This window comes from Triticum aestivum, chromosome 5D, assembly GCF_018294505.1.
Source record: "Triticum aestivum cultivar Chinese Spring chromosome 5D, IWGSC CS RefSeq v2.1, whole genome shotgun sequence".
Lineage (NCBI taxonomy): Eukaryota > Viridiplantae > Streptophyta > Magnoliopsida > Poales > Poaceae > Triticum > Triticum aestivum.
This window is the reverse complement of record NC_057808.1, coordinates 73,937,867-73,949,987: the sequence shown is the minus strand read 5'-3', so window position 1 is coordinate 73,949,987 and position 12,121 is coordinate 73,937,867. Positions and strand designations below refer to the sequence as shown.

Here is a 12,121-nt window from a genome sequence, read left to right as displayed (position 1 = left end):
TCCAACTTGTGAAGAAACGGGAGCCTTCCATATCAGCAAATGTTGAGAAACCTTCCATGTCTGAAATATCAAATTGTGTGTTACTATTGTTGAGCACCTATCTACTCGAGAATTTTTCAAAGGACTTTGATATAAGCATGGTAAAATGAATGTTTTTTATGGTAATTTATGTTGTCGCGAGGATGGCAAACCTTTAGCAAGCATGGCAAGTCTATCATGTTTATTTTTTTTGTCAAGAATTGTCGTGCTTGCTAAAAAAATTGACATCATAGCGATAACATAAATTGCCATAAAAAAACATTCGTTTTGCCATGCTTAAAAATCTAATGTCACTTTTTTAACATCCCCTTTTTCAGATGATCCTTGAACATTAGAGATTCGGAAATTTCGTAGCAGGTCATCTAGTCAGCACTTCACACCACCAACATACCACACATTAAGACCCTGTTCAGTAATCCACCAACTCCCGGAATCTGCGGGGCGAGGAAACTGCACCTCTATCATTTTCAACTGCAGCTCCGCTAGCTCCGGGAGCGGAGTTATGGAGCGGAGGGACACCAAACATGGCCTAAGTGAGGAAAACTCTTCTGTTTCATCTTCATCTTGCCGTGTACGTTGGTCACTGTAATTTTGCTTTCATTCATGTACAACGAGCGGCGGTCCAGCATTTTGCGTGACTATCGGCGGCGGCGAAAGCAGCAGCAAGAGAAGGAACAGGAGGGAAGGCTAGGGAACTTGCACGAGGGGAGGCTAGGGAACTTGCACGAGGGAAGGCTAGGCAACTTCATGGCGCAAGCGCAAGTGCAGCACCTCTTGGGGGCTCTGAATTTCGGCGCCTTGATCGTCCTCCACCAGCCGCACCACCGGCGCCGGCCGCCGTGGGCAGGCTGCTGGTCGTGGCTCTTCTCCGAGTGGACGCGCTTCTTGAGCTCCGCGTTTGTCTTGCGCAGCCGCGCCTCGTACTCCTTCTTCCAGGCGGCGAACTGCCGCCTCAGCATCTTGAGCTCGTCGACGGACATGGTGCCCGGTTTCACCTCGGCCACCGCCCTCGCGGCGTGCTCGAACGCCTGGGTCTCCCGCGCGTACTCGGTCGCGAGGTGGTGCTCCGCGTGGCTCGGCTTCGAGCTAAGGACGGCGAGCTCGCCCGCGTGGCTCGGCTTCGAGCTAAGGACGGCGGCGACGGCGGGCACGCCCGCGTAGCTCGGCTTCGAGCTAAGGACGGCGGCGACGGCGGGCACGCCCGCGTGGCTCGGCTTCGAGCTAAGGACGGCGGCGACGGCGGGCTCGCCGGCGCGCTGCTGCTGCTGCTGGGGCTTCACGGACGCTCCTCGAAACAGGCTCTCGCCCCGCTTCACGGACGCTTCCTCCGCCCTCGTGGGCGCCGGAGGTTGCTCGGCCTGCGCGACGCCGTCGGATAAGGTTGGCTCCCGGCGGTGGCTCGTGGAACCGATTGCTGCTCTGGCCGCCGCAGCAGCAGCAGCAGCCTGAGACATCTGCAGCGCGGCGGTCTGTCTCTGCAGCTCCTCCTCCACGGCCTTCATCTTGGCCTCCCACTCGGCGAGCCGGGCCTCGTAGAGCTCCACCTGCTGCCTCAGCCCGGCGATCTCCTCCTCCTTGAGCCTCACGTCGTCGTCCTTCTGCTTCGCCTCTTCCTCCGCCCGCACAGCCCTTCTCTCCAGCTCCAGCTCCACCGCACGCCTCTCCGCCTCCTTCGCTTCTTCTTCTTCCTGGCGTACGTCCACAGGCCAAACCATTAGTAATTAGTCGATGGCATGCATGCATGGCATTGCTCCTCGCGCGGCACAATGCTAAAACAGACGTGGTGTATACGTACCGGCGGTGGGGGGAGCAGGGCCAGCGGTGGGCGTTGTTGACTCCACGGCGCGCTGGAGGCGGGCCTGTGGATGGAAGGAGGCCGGCCCCTGACGGTGGGGCGCGTGGGCAGCGCCGGCGGCTCCTCCTTGGGCTTGTCGTCGGGCTTGCCGATCCCTCTCTGCCTGAGCGCGTCCAGCATCTGCTCCATCGAGCTCAGCGCCGACGATAGAGAGGAGGAGGACGACGCCATCGGTCGCCCCCCACACGAATCAATCCCAAGTCAATGCACGCCGAATTGTAGCTGCTGGACCACTCCGCTCTATTGCACCGTCGTCCAAAACGAGCGTCTCTGAATTCGTACTAAACGATCGAATCCCCTTGGCTTGTTCAGAAACCGCCGGCGGGAGCAGATGCAGAGCGGAAGAACTCCACCGTGATAACCTCGTCGGATCAGGGAGGGGGGAACGGATTGCGGGGAGGAACCGCGGCCGGAGAGAAGAGCCCGGCCGCGGGGCACTAGCCAATCGCGGGCTCGCGCTGCATGGCTGGGGCGTTGGGTGCTTCTTTTCTCAAACATTTCTGGTTGCACGCGCGTACGTACGGTTTGGTGTCTGGGCTGTGCAGGTCGCCAAGGTCGCCTTCAGTTGCAGGCATGGATGGTTCTCCGTGCCACCAGGGGATGGCCTTGCCAAATTTAGAAGAAAACGGTGAAGACTGATTGTCAAATCAAAGAAGCCGCCCGGAGTTGGACCTATAGGACGCAACATATAATGTCTTCACTCAAATACAAGTGCCGTCTTTCTATAAAAGAGGACACTCAGAAAGTGTCTGGGCACCGAAGTTACCGACTACGAGGGAACATATATCTTGTCGCCACACCTAAAATTCACTCTAACAACATAGTAGTACATGAAAACATCTATGCAAATCAAAGTTACAAAGGCTATACAAAGGAACATGATCAAACTAAACTATCTAAGAACCTTCCAGAATCCTAGCTTCCAAAACCATTTCTGGTGCAGTACCAATGTCTTCCAAAAGCACTTGCTACTCGAAGAAGGCTATAACTATCATTAATCTAACCGTTTCATTGTGCTCCTTCCAAGTTTCCAACTTACTTCTGGACTGCGCCGTCTGCACGTGATGATACAATGGTACTCTGCACAGAAGACTGGAAGTGATCATTGGCCTTCAGGTGCTCCTGTCACCGTTTCTTCCCCTCCATTTTGCAGCCAAGTAACTCACAGCCACCTATGGAGAAAATATCCCGATAGCTTGTACTATAACACTGTTCTTTTGTGCAAAATGTTTCATTTTTGTATTGCATATATGACTGATCACATGTAACACTAGAAGGCCATTTCCTGAAGAACTTTCAGTGTTGTTTGATGTACCTATAACAGTCAGATATGGAAAAGGGAATTATTTTTCCAGACAAGGGTGCCATTCAGGGCAACTTATAGTTCAATGGAATGAAGGTAGCTCACCCATTCTAGATGTTGTGCTGTAATGCCAGATGTGTTCTTTGCATATATGCCGCCTAAGACCTTACCACAAGTTGAAGAAGTTGAATTACCACAATGTAATACCTAACGGAAACTAATGCGCTCATTTCAAAGAAAATATATGATTCATAAATTAGCATGATACCTTAGAAACTGTCTCGAGGAACATTCCAGGGCGGACAGGCTGTGGCTTGCGGCCCGTTGCATTTTCCTAATGTTCATGTAAAAATGTGGGGTCAACAACAGTCTGATTCAATGCACATTATATGTGAATTTGTGATGATAGCAACTACCCAAGTTGTATCCAAGCCTTACCCTTCCAGATGTCCCAGTTGAAGGTTCCAGGTCAGAATTTGGTCCAGCATTTGTGCTTTCAGTGCTATCGGCACCTTCCTCTTTGCCATGCATAACATCACTGATCATCTTCTCCACTGATTTCCCTGGTTTGAGAGCAACCAGTTTGCTCAAGAAATTCACCTGTTCACCAGTATTGTTCATGAGGGTCACAAACCAAACAGAGCAGCTCTTACACCACACCAAAGTAATTAAGGATATTCCAAGTCTGCCACTACACATGGTACTAAGGATTGCAACTATGTTATTTCAGGAGTCCAGCATGTCTAAAACATACCTCTGCTTGAGGAAGGGTATTGAGACCACGATCATTTCTTTCATCTAAAAGGCCACCTCCCATCATATTTCGAGCTTCCTCTCTTACTATAACTAGTCTGGCCAGAAGTTTTCGATCAGGAATTGTGGGTCTGGTTTCCATTGACTGCAGCAACAGAGAAAAATTAGCTCAAAAGATTGGGAAACTATTTGTTGACATAGATATCCAAATAAATTAACTACAAGAAGCACTCTTCCTAATGTTCTAATCATAAACAAGAAGTTAATGTTTCTAGTGAATTATGTCTGTTAATGTGTCTAGTGAATTATGTCTGCTAGTGTTGCAAAATTTGAAATATTAATTACAGATTCAGTTTGCCATCAATCCATCATCACAGATTGAAGTATCAATTCAGATGACATGTATTTTAAGTTTTTTTAGAAACTGTATTTCATGTTTAGATAGGCAAAAATGATCTCATTTAGAACTGGAATTCTAAATGGCATTTGGATGAAGGCTTTTCTTGTTCACCATCAATGTAAAATAAAATACAAGTCATTCATATTTTTCAAAAGAAATTAATAAAGTACCAGAAAATGTGTAGTTCACAATGCTAGTGTTGATAATGGCAGATAATGCACCATGCGCCGTGTGTATCCCATGCAGAATACACACTAGTTCACAGACATAGTTTAGTCATTTGTGAGGGTGCATCTCAGTTTCAACCAATTTCAGAGCATCAATAATGCAGGAACGATGATGTGCTTTATCTGTTTGAGGGGAGTGAATAATACTAAAAGTTACGGAAACTGGACTCAGATTTTTATAAAGTAGTAGAAGACCATGATGCAAACACGACAACCTAGAACTCTGCCACTTTAGGAGGTGGTTGTACAAGGTAGCATATGTTATATAGGGGTGTCATGTATGCATGGCAGTGGTTCATACTCGTCTCCAAAATGTCAGCTTTGCTAACATGACAGTGCTCAGTGGTAAGTGGAGGCAGGAGAAGTGGCCAGTGGCTCAATGTCATGTCCTGATACGAACTTGAACTATCCAAGGTCACATTGGCTACAATGACTAGCTCAAACAGGTCAAAAGTTGGACACAAGAAATCAATTACATTCCAAGATGGTAAATAAGACAGTTCAAAACCATCTAAAGTTCCTCATCATCGACGCAGAGGACGGAAAAGAAAAAACTAAAAAGTCCGTCAGGCCCTAATACAAATGTCATTCACATGCTAGTTTTTTAGTTGAATAAATCCAAGTGCAGAACTATTATATAGTTCAGTTCATTAGAAATTTGCAAATAAAAAAGAGAAGTTGCAATAAAGCTGTATATCCAGCATAACTTTTGGCAGCCATGGGCTAATAGCTATTACCCAGGAAGCAGTTGTATGCATTCAGAAAGAAAACTACACACATTTAAGAACAGTTATGAGACAACTGATAGGAATGATCTGCACTAATCCAGTTAAGTAAGGCTGTAAATATTCTCTGTCTTGAAGAGTACATATTGTTTTTAGTTACATTGTATGTTCATTTCAGACATGTAACTAGCGATCATAGTAATAATGTAAATAACTATGTAGCAACAGGAGCCGATGTTCTGCAAGCCAACACTACTTGGGCTCCATACAATTATATATGAATTAAAAATGGCCGAGAATCTAAGCGCAGAAGTGTCAAGATCGCATATTCATCACGAATGAAAGCATGCTCTTCAACCTACCTCCAGCAGATCATCCGCCTGATTTGCAATGTCATTGAGATTTGCTCCTGGAATTTGACACTTCAGGCCTTTATCATTTTCAAAAACACCACCACCGGCAGCTACACGACGTAGTAGTTCATGTCTGCTCTCTTTCTTTTCAGTCTGGCAAAGAAGTCCAACTACTTGAACCTGGTTCATAAAACGCGCAGACTCGTCAGATTGCGTAAATATGCATAGAGAAACAAACAAAAAATGATGGACTCATGTAATTATTGCTGCAGTAGAAGTAACACTCACATGCGGAGGGCATTTTTTTGTCAGATGGTCTAGCACCGTCTGCTTGACTACTTCAAGAAGAGAGTTACGCTGCCATTGTAAAACCGGTATGTAAGGGAAGTAGAGAAAGCTTGTAAAAACAGAGAAAAGCATATACATGTAACAGGATAGTAATAATTAGTCCAGCTGATAACAGTGCCTCAAAATATCTTTCATGCAACCCGTCTACATCAAATTGTAGCAAAGCATTTTCAGGGATATCTTCAAGAACTTAACACATACCCAGATAAGGCCCACGGTCAATTGGAAATGAGTAACATTGTAAAATTAGGTGTTAGACCAGCAAGCATGTCTCACAACAGTTCTTGTGCACTTCAGAGTTACCCTATTCCCACAAAGCATTCTCAGTGATATCTCCCAGAATAACTAGATAACATGTTAAACGATGTTAATGAGCGATTTAACATGAGTACATACATACAGGTTAACGCTTTATCATCCATTGCATAATCATAATTGGAGACAGATAAATCAATAGTGCATCATTTTAGTACCACAATATGGCAAAGCCACTAGAGCACACGCCACATTTGTCATTTGTGATGCTAAATGATCTCTGATGGAATGTTCATTCAGAGAAGATAGATGCAGGTCAATGGTGTAGAATGCTGAGTTGGGTGAGGGAAGTACCAAGCTACCTCATCATCACCATCCTTCTGTGCGAGCTGTATCATGTAATCGAGTGCCATTAGAAAGCCAGACTCCATCTCATCAACCCTATTCCCAATGACTCCCTGAGCCACCAGCTCCACGGCCACCGGTGCAAATGCACCATCCATCTCCATGTCTTCCATCTACAACACCACCAATATACATAAACGACAGCAAAAACACAGTGTTGCAACTGTAGAACCCTCACAGGCAGCAAATTCAACAATTGGCCCACATCGTGAAGCATACTGAGATAAATCCGAGTCACCATTTAAGATTCATCCATTCATCATGGTTCAACAATTTAAATTTTAACACAACATATAATTGAGTCCGATTAACCAAATGTGACATAACACATATGATGACAAAGTTAACATTGAAATGGGCAATCGAACAGTTAAAATGTGCCAATTCATCTAAAAGAAAACCAAAAAATGGTATTCTTCATAAATACATGAGTAACATGACTTACTAGAAAACATGCGGTCAAACTTTGAATACTACAGAAAAATCTCTTCAGATCGTTGTTCGTAATTGTTCAGTTCGTAAATACCGGTAACGTGAATATAATAATATCATTAGATTTGTCATGAATAGTAGTTGAATATTATAGGATTCCATAATCTCTTGAATAACATATGTGCACAAAAAGTAATTGAAAGACACCTGTTGGAGAGTGTGCCATCTCAATGTCTAAAAGCTTGTCTATTTCAAAATGGAGCGACTACAGTTTACCACCCAACAAGAGCAGAGCACATTCCAACAGTAGATAATAGGTCAGAAATAAAACAAATAATCATCCAGATAGCTCGAAAATCATAGTAACTGCCGTTTCCATATTCCTTCGTGGCAGGTACTAGTACTATCCACAAACCACGAGAGAAGTTGTCATTTCATGGAACTGTTCTACAAGACCGAGACTGAAACTAAACTAAATAACAGCTTCGTCCATCCGTCGATATGGAGATAAGCAGAGAGGTGGCGAAATACTGTACCAGCGTGAGCATCTCCTGGAGCACGGAGGCGACCTGCTCGCCGCCGCGGAGGAGGGCGTCGCACTCGGCGGGGTCCCACTTAGCGGGGTCGTCCCCGAGTGGGGACGGCGAGGCGATGGGGAGGGGCACCTTGGGCTTCGCGCCAAGGCAGACGGCGAGGGTAGCACGGGAGGGGACCCGCGGCCTGAGGAGGGAGGCGGCGGGCCTGCGGGGCAAGCAGGGGAGCACGGCGGTGGGAGGGGCGAGGGACAGGGAGAGAGCCGCCATGGCTTTGCTCTGCTCGGGCTGCGGAGAGAGGACAGGATACGTGGCAGACACGGGGGGGAGATGCGATGGGTTTCTTCCTTTCCGACTTTTTGAAACAGAATAACTAACTCACATCTGCTCCCTCCGTTCCGATTTACTCGTCGTGGTATTTTTAGAGAAGGTCATCATGGCTAGCTTTATTAAAATTAAGCAATGTTTACATCATCTACGAGCTTACTGACAACACAGTCAGGAGGCTCATCCAACCAACTGAAAGAAGATTTATTACAGAAACAAAAATTAGCTAGCGCATGAGCTGCTTGATTACAAGAACGATAACAATGCTTAAAAATGACCTTCCCGATCAAGGAACTAGTATCCACACATTCCGCGAAGATTGCCGCCGCTGAGTCCCACCATCTAGTTTGACCATTACAGAAGTTAATAACCTGTAGGGAGTCTGATTCCGCTTCCAACCGATTGAATCCAAGAGAATTAGCAAAAACTAGACCGTCTCTCATTGCCAAAGCTTCTGTAGTGATCACATCTGCGGCGAAAGGGATAAATTTGCATTGTGCCGCCAAAAGTTTCCTCTAACATCCCGTAGTATGGCCGCTGTAGCCCCCGCACCTTCATCTGGATAAAAAGCTGCATCAACATTCAATTTAATAAATTGAGGGTCTGGCTTACTCCATTTTGCTTCAAGGAAACTAGGGGTGAGCGATGACGCCCTCTGATGATTGCTCGCAATGGATAGCACTGACAACGCCCATCTCCACTGTGGTGGAACCGATTCATTACGCGTTATTTGTCTTCTGATCCACCATAGGTACCAACCTCCCACGGCTATAACCTGTTTGAAGTTCAAAGATGGATGCATAGCTACTTGTTGATCCGGCAGTGAGAGTATATATTCAAAGATGGTTGAACCTGATCTGTCAACATGTATCGCTTGGTCAATGATATGAGTTAACCCAAGATGGGACCACAAGGACCGTGCATTAGTGCACAAGAATAGCAGATGTCGGATGTCCTCGGCGCCTTGATGACAGATGGGGCATGCACCATTTGAACCAACATGTCTATTAGTAAGGATAGCACGAAGCGGAATAATTCCTCGCAAAATTCTCCAACCAAAAATCTGAACTTTACATGGACATTGCAGCTTCCAGAGAGTACTCCATACAGTCAAAGGGGTGGATCCACTTGGGCGCCCCATCATATTTGCATGCACCCGAAAAGTATGCATCCACTGCATATGATAAGCACTTCGAACTGAAAAAATCCCAGTTCTGTTTGGGTGCCATGCTATAAAATCATCAAATCCTTGTAAGTGAATAGGTATTTGGAGTATCCTGCGTGAATCAACCGGGTTGAATAAATTTGAGATCAAAGTCTCATCCCATGTTCCACTCGTAGGGTCAATCAGTTCACAAACTCTAGTTAATATTGTCTGACCCCGTGGCGTGATTACCTTTCTATCCGGGCTAGAAGGTATCCACGGATCCGACCAAATGTTCACATGCTCTCCAGACCCAATTCTCCAAATATAACCTTTTTGAAGGTATCTAACCCCTTCAGAATACTTTGTCATGTGAACAAGGATCCATTTTTTGGTGTAACATCTAGGATACTGCCATTTGGAAAATATTTAGCCTTCAGAACTCTTGCAGCCAGTGAGTCCGGGTCAGTAATTAACCTCCAGCATTGTTTAGCCAACATCGCCAGATTAAAAGAATAAAGATCCTGAAAACCCATACCTCCCTCACCTTTTGGGATACAAAGCTTCCACCACGCCATCATCACCCCACCAAAACTGTGCAATTATATCTGTGATCTCTTTACATATTCCTTTAGGTAGGCTGAACACGGACATGGCAAAAACAGGTATAGCTTGAGCAACAGCTTTTAACAAAATCTCCTTACCCCCAACAGACAATATCTTTTCCATCCATCCCATCAGTCTAACTTTAATTCTCTCTACAAAGTGCCTGAAGCAATCACTTCTGTCTGCACCCACTAAGGCTGGGAGACCAAGGTACTTATCAGAGAGCGCTTCTGTATCAATGTGTAAGATTTGACAAATCTCTGCCTTTGAAACTACACTTGTATTCGGGCCAAAGAAAATGCTTGACTTGGCTAAACTCACCATCTGTCCTGAGCTTTGACAATAGGTATCTAGTGTTTGCTGTAAGGAAGTTGCATTTAACACATCTGCTTTCATGAGAATTAGAGAATCGTCAGCAAATAAAAGGTGTAAAACTAACGGTGCATTCCTGCACACTCTAATCCCATCCATGCCACCAACTTCTTCTTCATACTGCAACATACTAGAGAGCCCTTCTGCACAAAGAAGGAACAAGTATGGGGAGAGGGGATCCCCCTGCCGAAGACCCCTAGATGGGGTAAACACTTCTTTCTTTAGAGTTAAACCTCACTCTATACCTGACAGAAGAAACACAAGCCATGATCATCTCTATCCAATGCTCATGAAACCCCAACTTCTGCTAAATTAGAACTAAAACCACGACGAGTAAATCGGAACGAAGGAAGTAGATGTTTTTTTAAAGATGTCTCATCTAAGTTCTCAACTATTGGATCTACACGTTGTAAATTTCGTGCAAACCACCGATCTGGCGCTGTGTTTTCTGCCGTTCTCCCATATCTCTGGTTCTGTTTGCCCGCTTTCCATTTTATTTTTGGTCGGCCCAATATGTCGTTGCTGCATGAGGGGGCACGGCCCGTTTGTTTGTTTTCGTTGTGTCTTTTATGGGCTGGTGGACGTCATGCTGAGGATGTGGCAGGAACGATGGACTTGTGAGCGTCTTTTTTTCCCTTTTTTTTGTTTGAGCGTTTTTGTGTTTTCTGTTTATTTTTTGAATGTCTGTTTCTTTGTAAAAACTATTACTACATTCTTTCATCTTATTTTAAGTTTTCATTATTTTCTCTATTATTCCTATCTGATTTCCTTCCATCTTTTTCTTTTTATATCCTTTTTCATTTTATTTCATTTTCATTTTGTATTTTTTATTTTTATCAAAAAAATTAATAGATTTTTCATGAATATTTCTTTATAAATTTGGGAATATTTTTTAAAGTTTGTGAACACCTTCTAAATTCGTGAATATGTTTTTATACGGAACGATGTCTCATCTAAGTATGTCACCATTCGATAGTTTCTGTAATTTTCAAGCGCTCGATCCTCCACCTTGTTGGTCGTTGTTTGTTTGTCGTGAATCCTTTTTGTTGTCCTGTTTGGTTTCACTTTTATCAGCCCATTATCGCGGCACAAATTCACCACTGATACGCAACTAGGGCTGACCTATTTCGTGTCCAGTTGCAAGTCCACCCTCGACACATAACTGGGGATGGGTGACCCCTTTGTCCTAGTTGCAAATACACCCATGACATACAACTAGGCCCATTTTTTGTTTTAGTTGCAAGTCCACCCTCGAATACGTAACCAGGGCCTGACTCTTTTTTGTCCTGGCTGCAAGTCAACTTCCGATATGCAAGTGGGGGCAAGCCTTTTCGTCGAAGTTGCAACTTCTCACATGATATGCAACTGGGCCCTTTTTTCATAGTTGCAAGTCCACCCTCGATTTTGCAACTAGGTCTCACCCATGTTTTTGTCCAGATTGCATGTCCACACATTGACATGCAACTGGCGCTCGCCCGCCCATTTTGCTTTGTCCTCTGCTAGTTACTGGGATCGATCTTTGTTCAAGCAAAGAAGAGATGGCGGTCAATGATGACGCAGTGAGTGTCTTGTCTCTTCATCCTTATGATCAATTACTGGTGCTACTAAGCAGTTGTTTGTTTGTCGAGGGTCCCCAGATGCATCTCGATAACCAACTCTTAACTAGGGAAGTGAGTGTGTGTGTGTGTGTCTGTCGAAAGGTGCCTAGTTGCGAGTCGATAACCGACTCGCAACTAGGGAGGTGTGAGTGTCTTTTTGTCAAGGGTCCCCAGTTGCATGTCAATCATCGACTCGCAACTAGGGGTGTGTGTGTGTTTGTCGAAGGACCCCTAGTTGCAAGTAGAACATCGACTCGCAACTAGGGGGTGCGTGTGTGTGTTTTGTCGTGGTCCCTAGTTGCAAGCCGCCCATCGACTTGCAACTAAGGATATGTGTGTGTATGTGTGTTTGTCGAGGATCCTCAGATGCATCACGAATAACCAACGCGCAACTAGTGTGTGTGTGTGTGTGTTTGTGTGTGTGTGCAGGGTCCTCAGTTGCAAGT

The 12,121-nt window shown here is 45.3% G+C and overlaps 2 protein-coding genes and 1 pseudogene across 2 annotated transcripts; all 3 read right to left on the bottom strand.

Moving 5' to 3' along the window:
- The window catches only part of LOC123120279 (myosin-3-like), an 8,599-nt pseudogene extending 8,541 nt beyond the window's left edge, over nucleotides 1-58 (bottom strand).
- Nucleotides 59-397: 339 nt separating this feature from the next.
- LOC123119539 (uncharacterized) lies at nucleotides 398-2,424 on the bottom strand. Its single transcript, XM_044539379.1, has 2 exons — nucleotides 1,835-2,424; nucleotides 398-1,727 (listed from the first exon to the last, which is right to left on the bottom strand). The coding sequence occupies exons 1-2, from the start codon at nucleotides 2,063-2,065 to the stop codon at nucleotides 678-680; spliced, it is 1,281 nt and encodes a 426-aa protein (XP_044395314.1). The 5' UTR covers nucleotides 2,066-2,424; the 3' UTR covers nucleotides 398-677.
- A 294-nt stretch (nucleotides 2,425-2,718) lies between these two features.
- LOC123119540 (protein PEP-RELATED DEVELOPMENT ARRESTED 1 homolog, chloroplastic) lies at nucleotides 2,719-7,971 on the bottom strand. The gene is made up of 9 exons (XM_044539380.1): nucleotides 7,632-7,971; nucleotides 6,621-6,776; nucleotides 5,944-6,012; nucleotides 5,665-5,835; nucleotides 3,952-4,095; nucleotides 3,636-3,797; nucleotides 3,466-3,531; nucleotides 3,303-3,362; nucleotides 2,719-3,209 (listed from the first exon to the last, which is right to left on the bottom strand). The coding sequence occupies exons 1-9, from the start codon at nucleotides 7,896-7,898 to the stop codon at nucleotides 3,165-3,167; spliced, it is 1,140 nt and encodes a 379-aa protein (XP_044395315.1). The 5' UTR covers nucleotides 7,899-7,971; the 3' UTR covers nucleotides 2,719-3,164.
- Nucleotides 7,972-12,121: the final 4,150 nt, after the last annotated feature.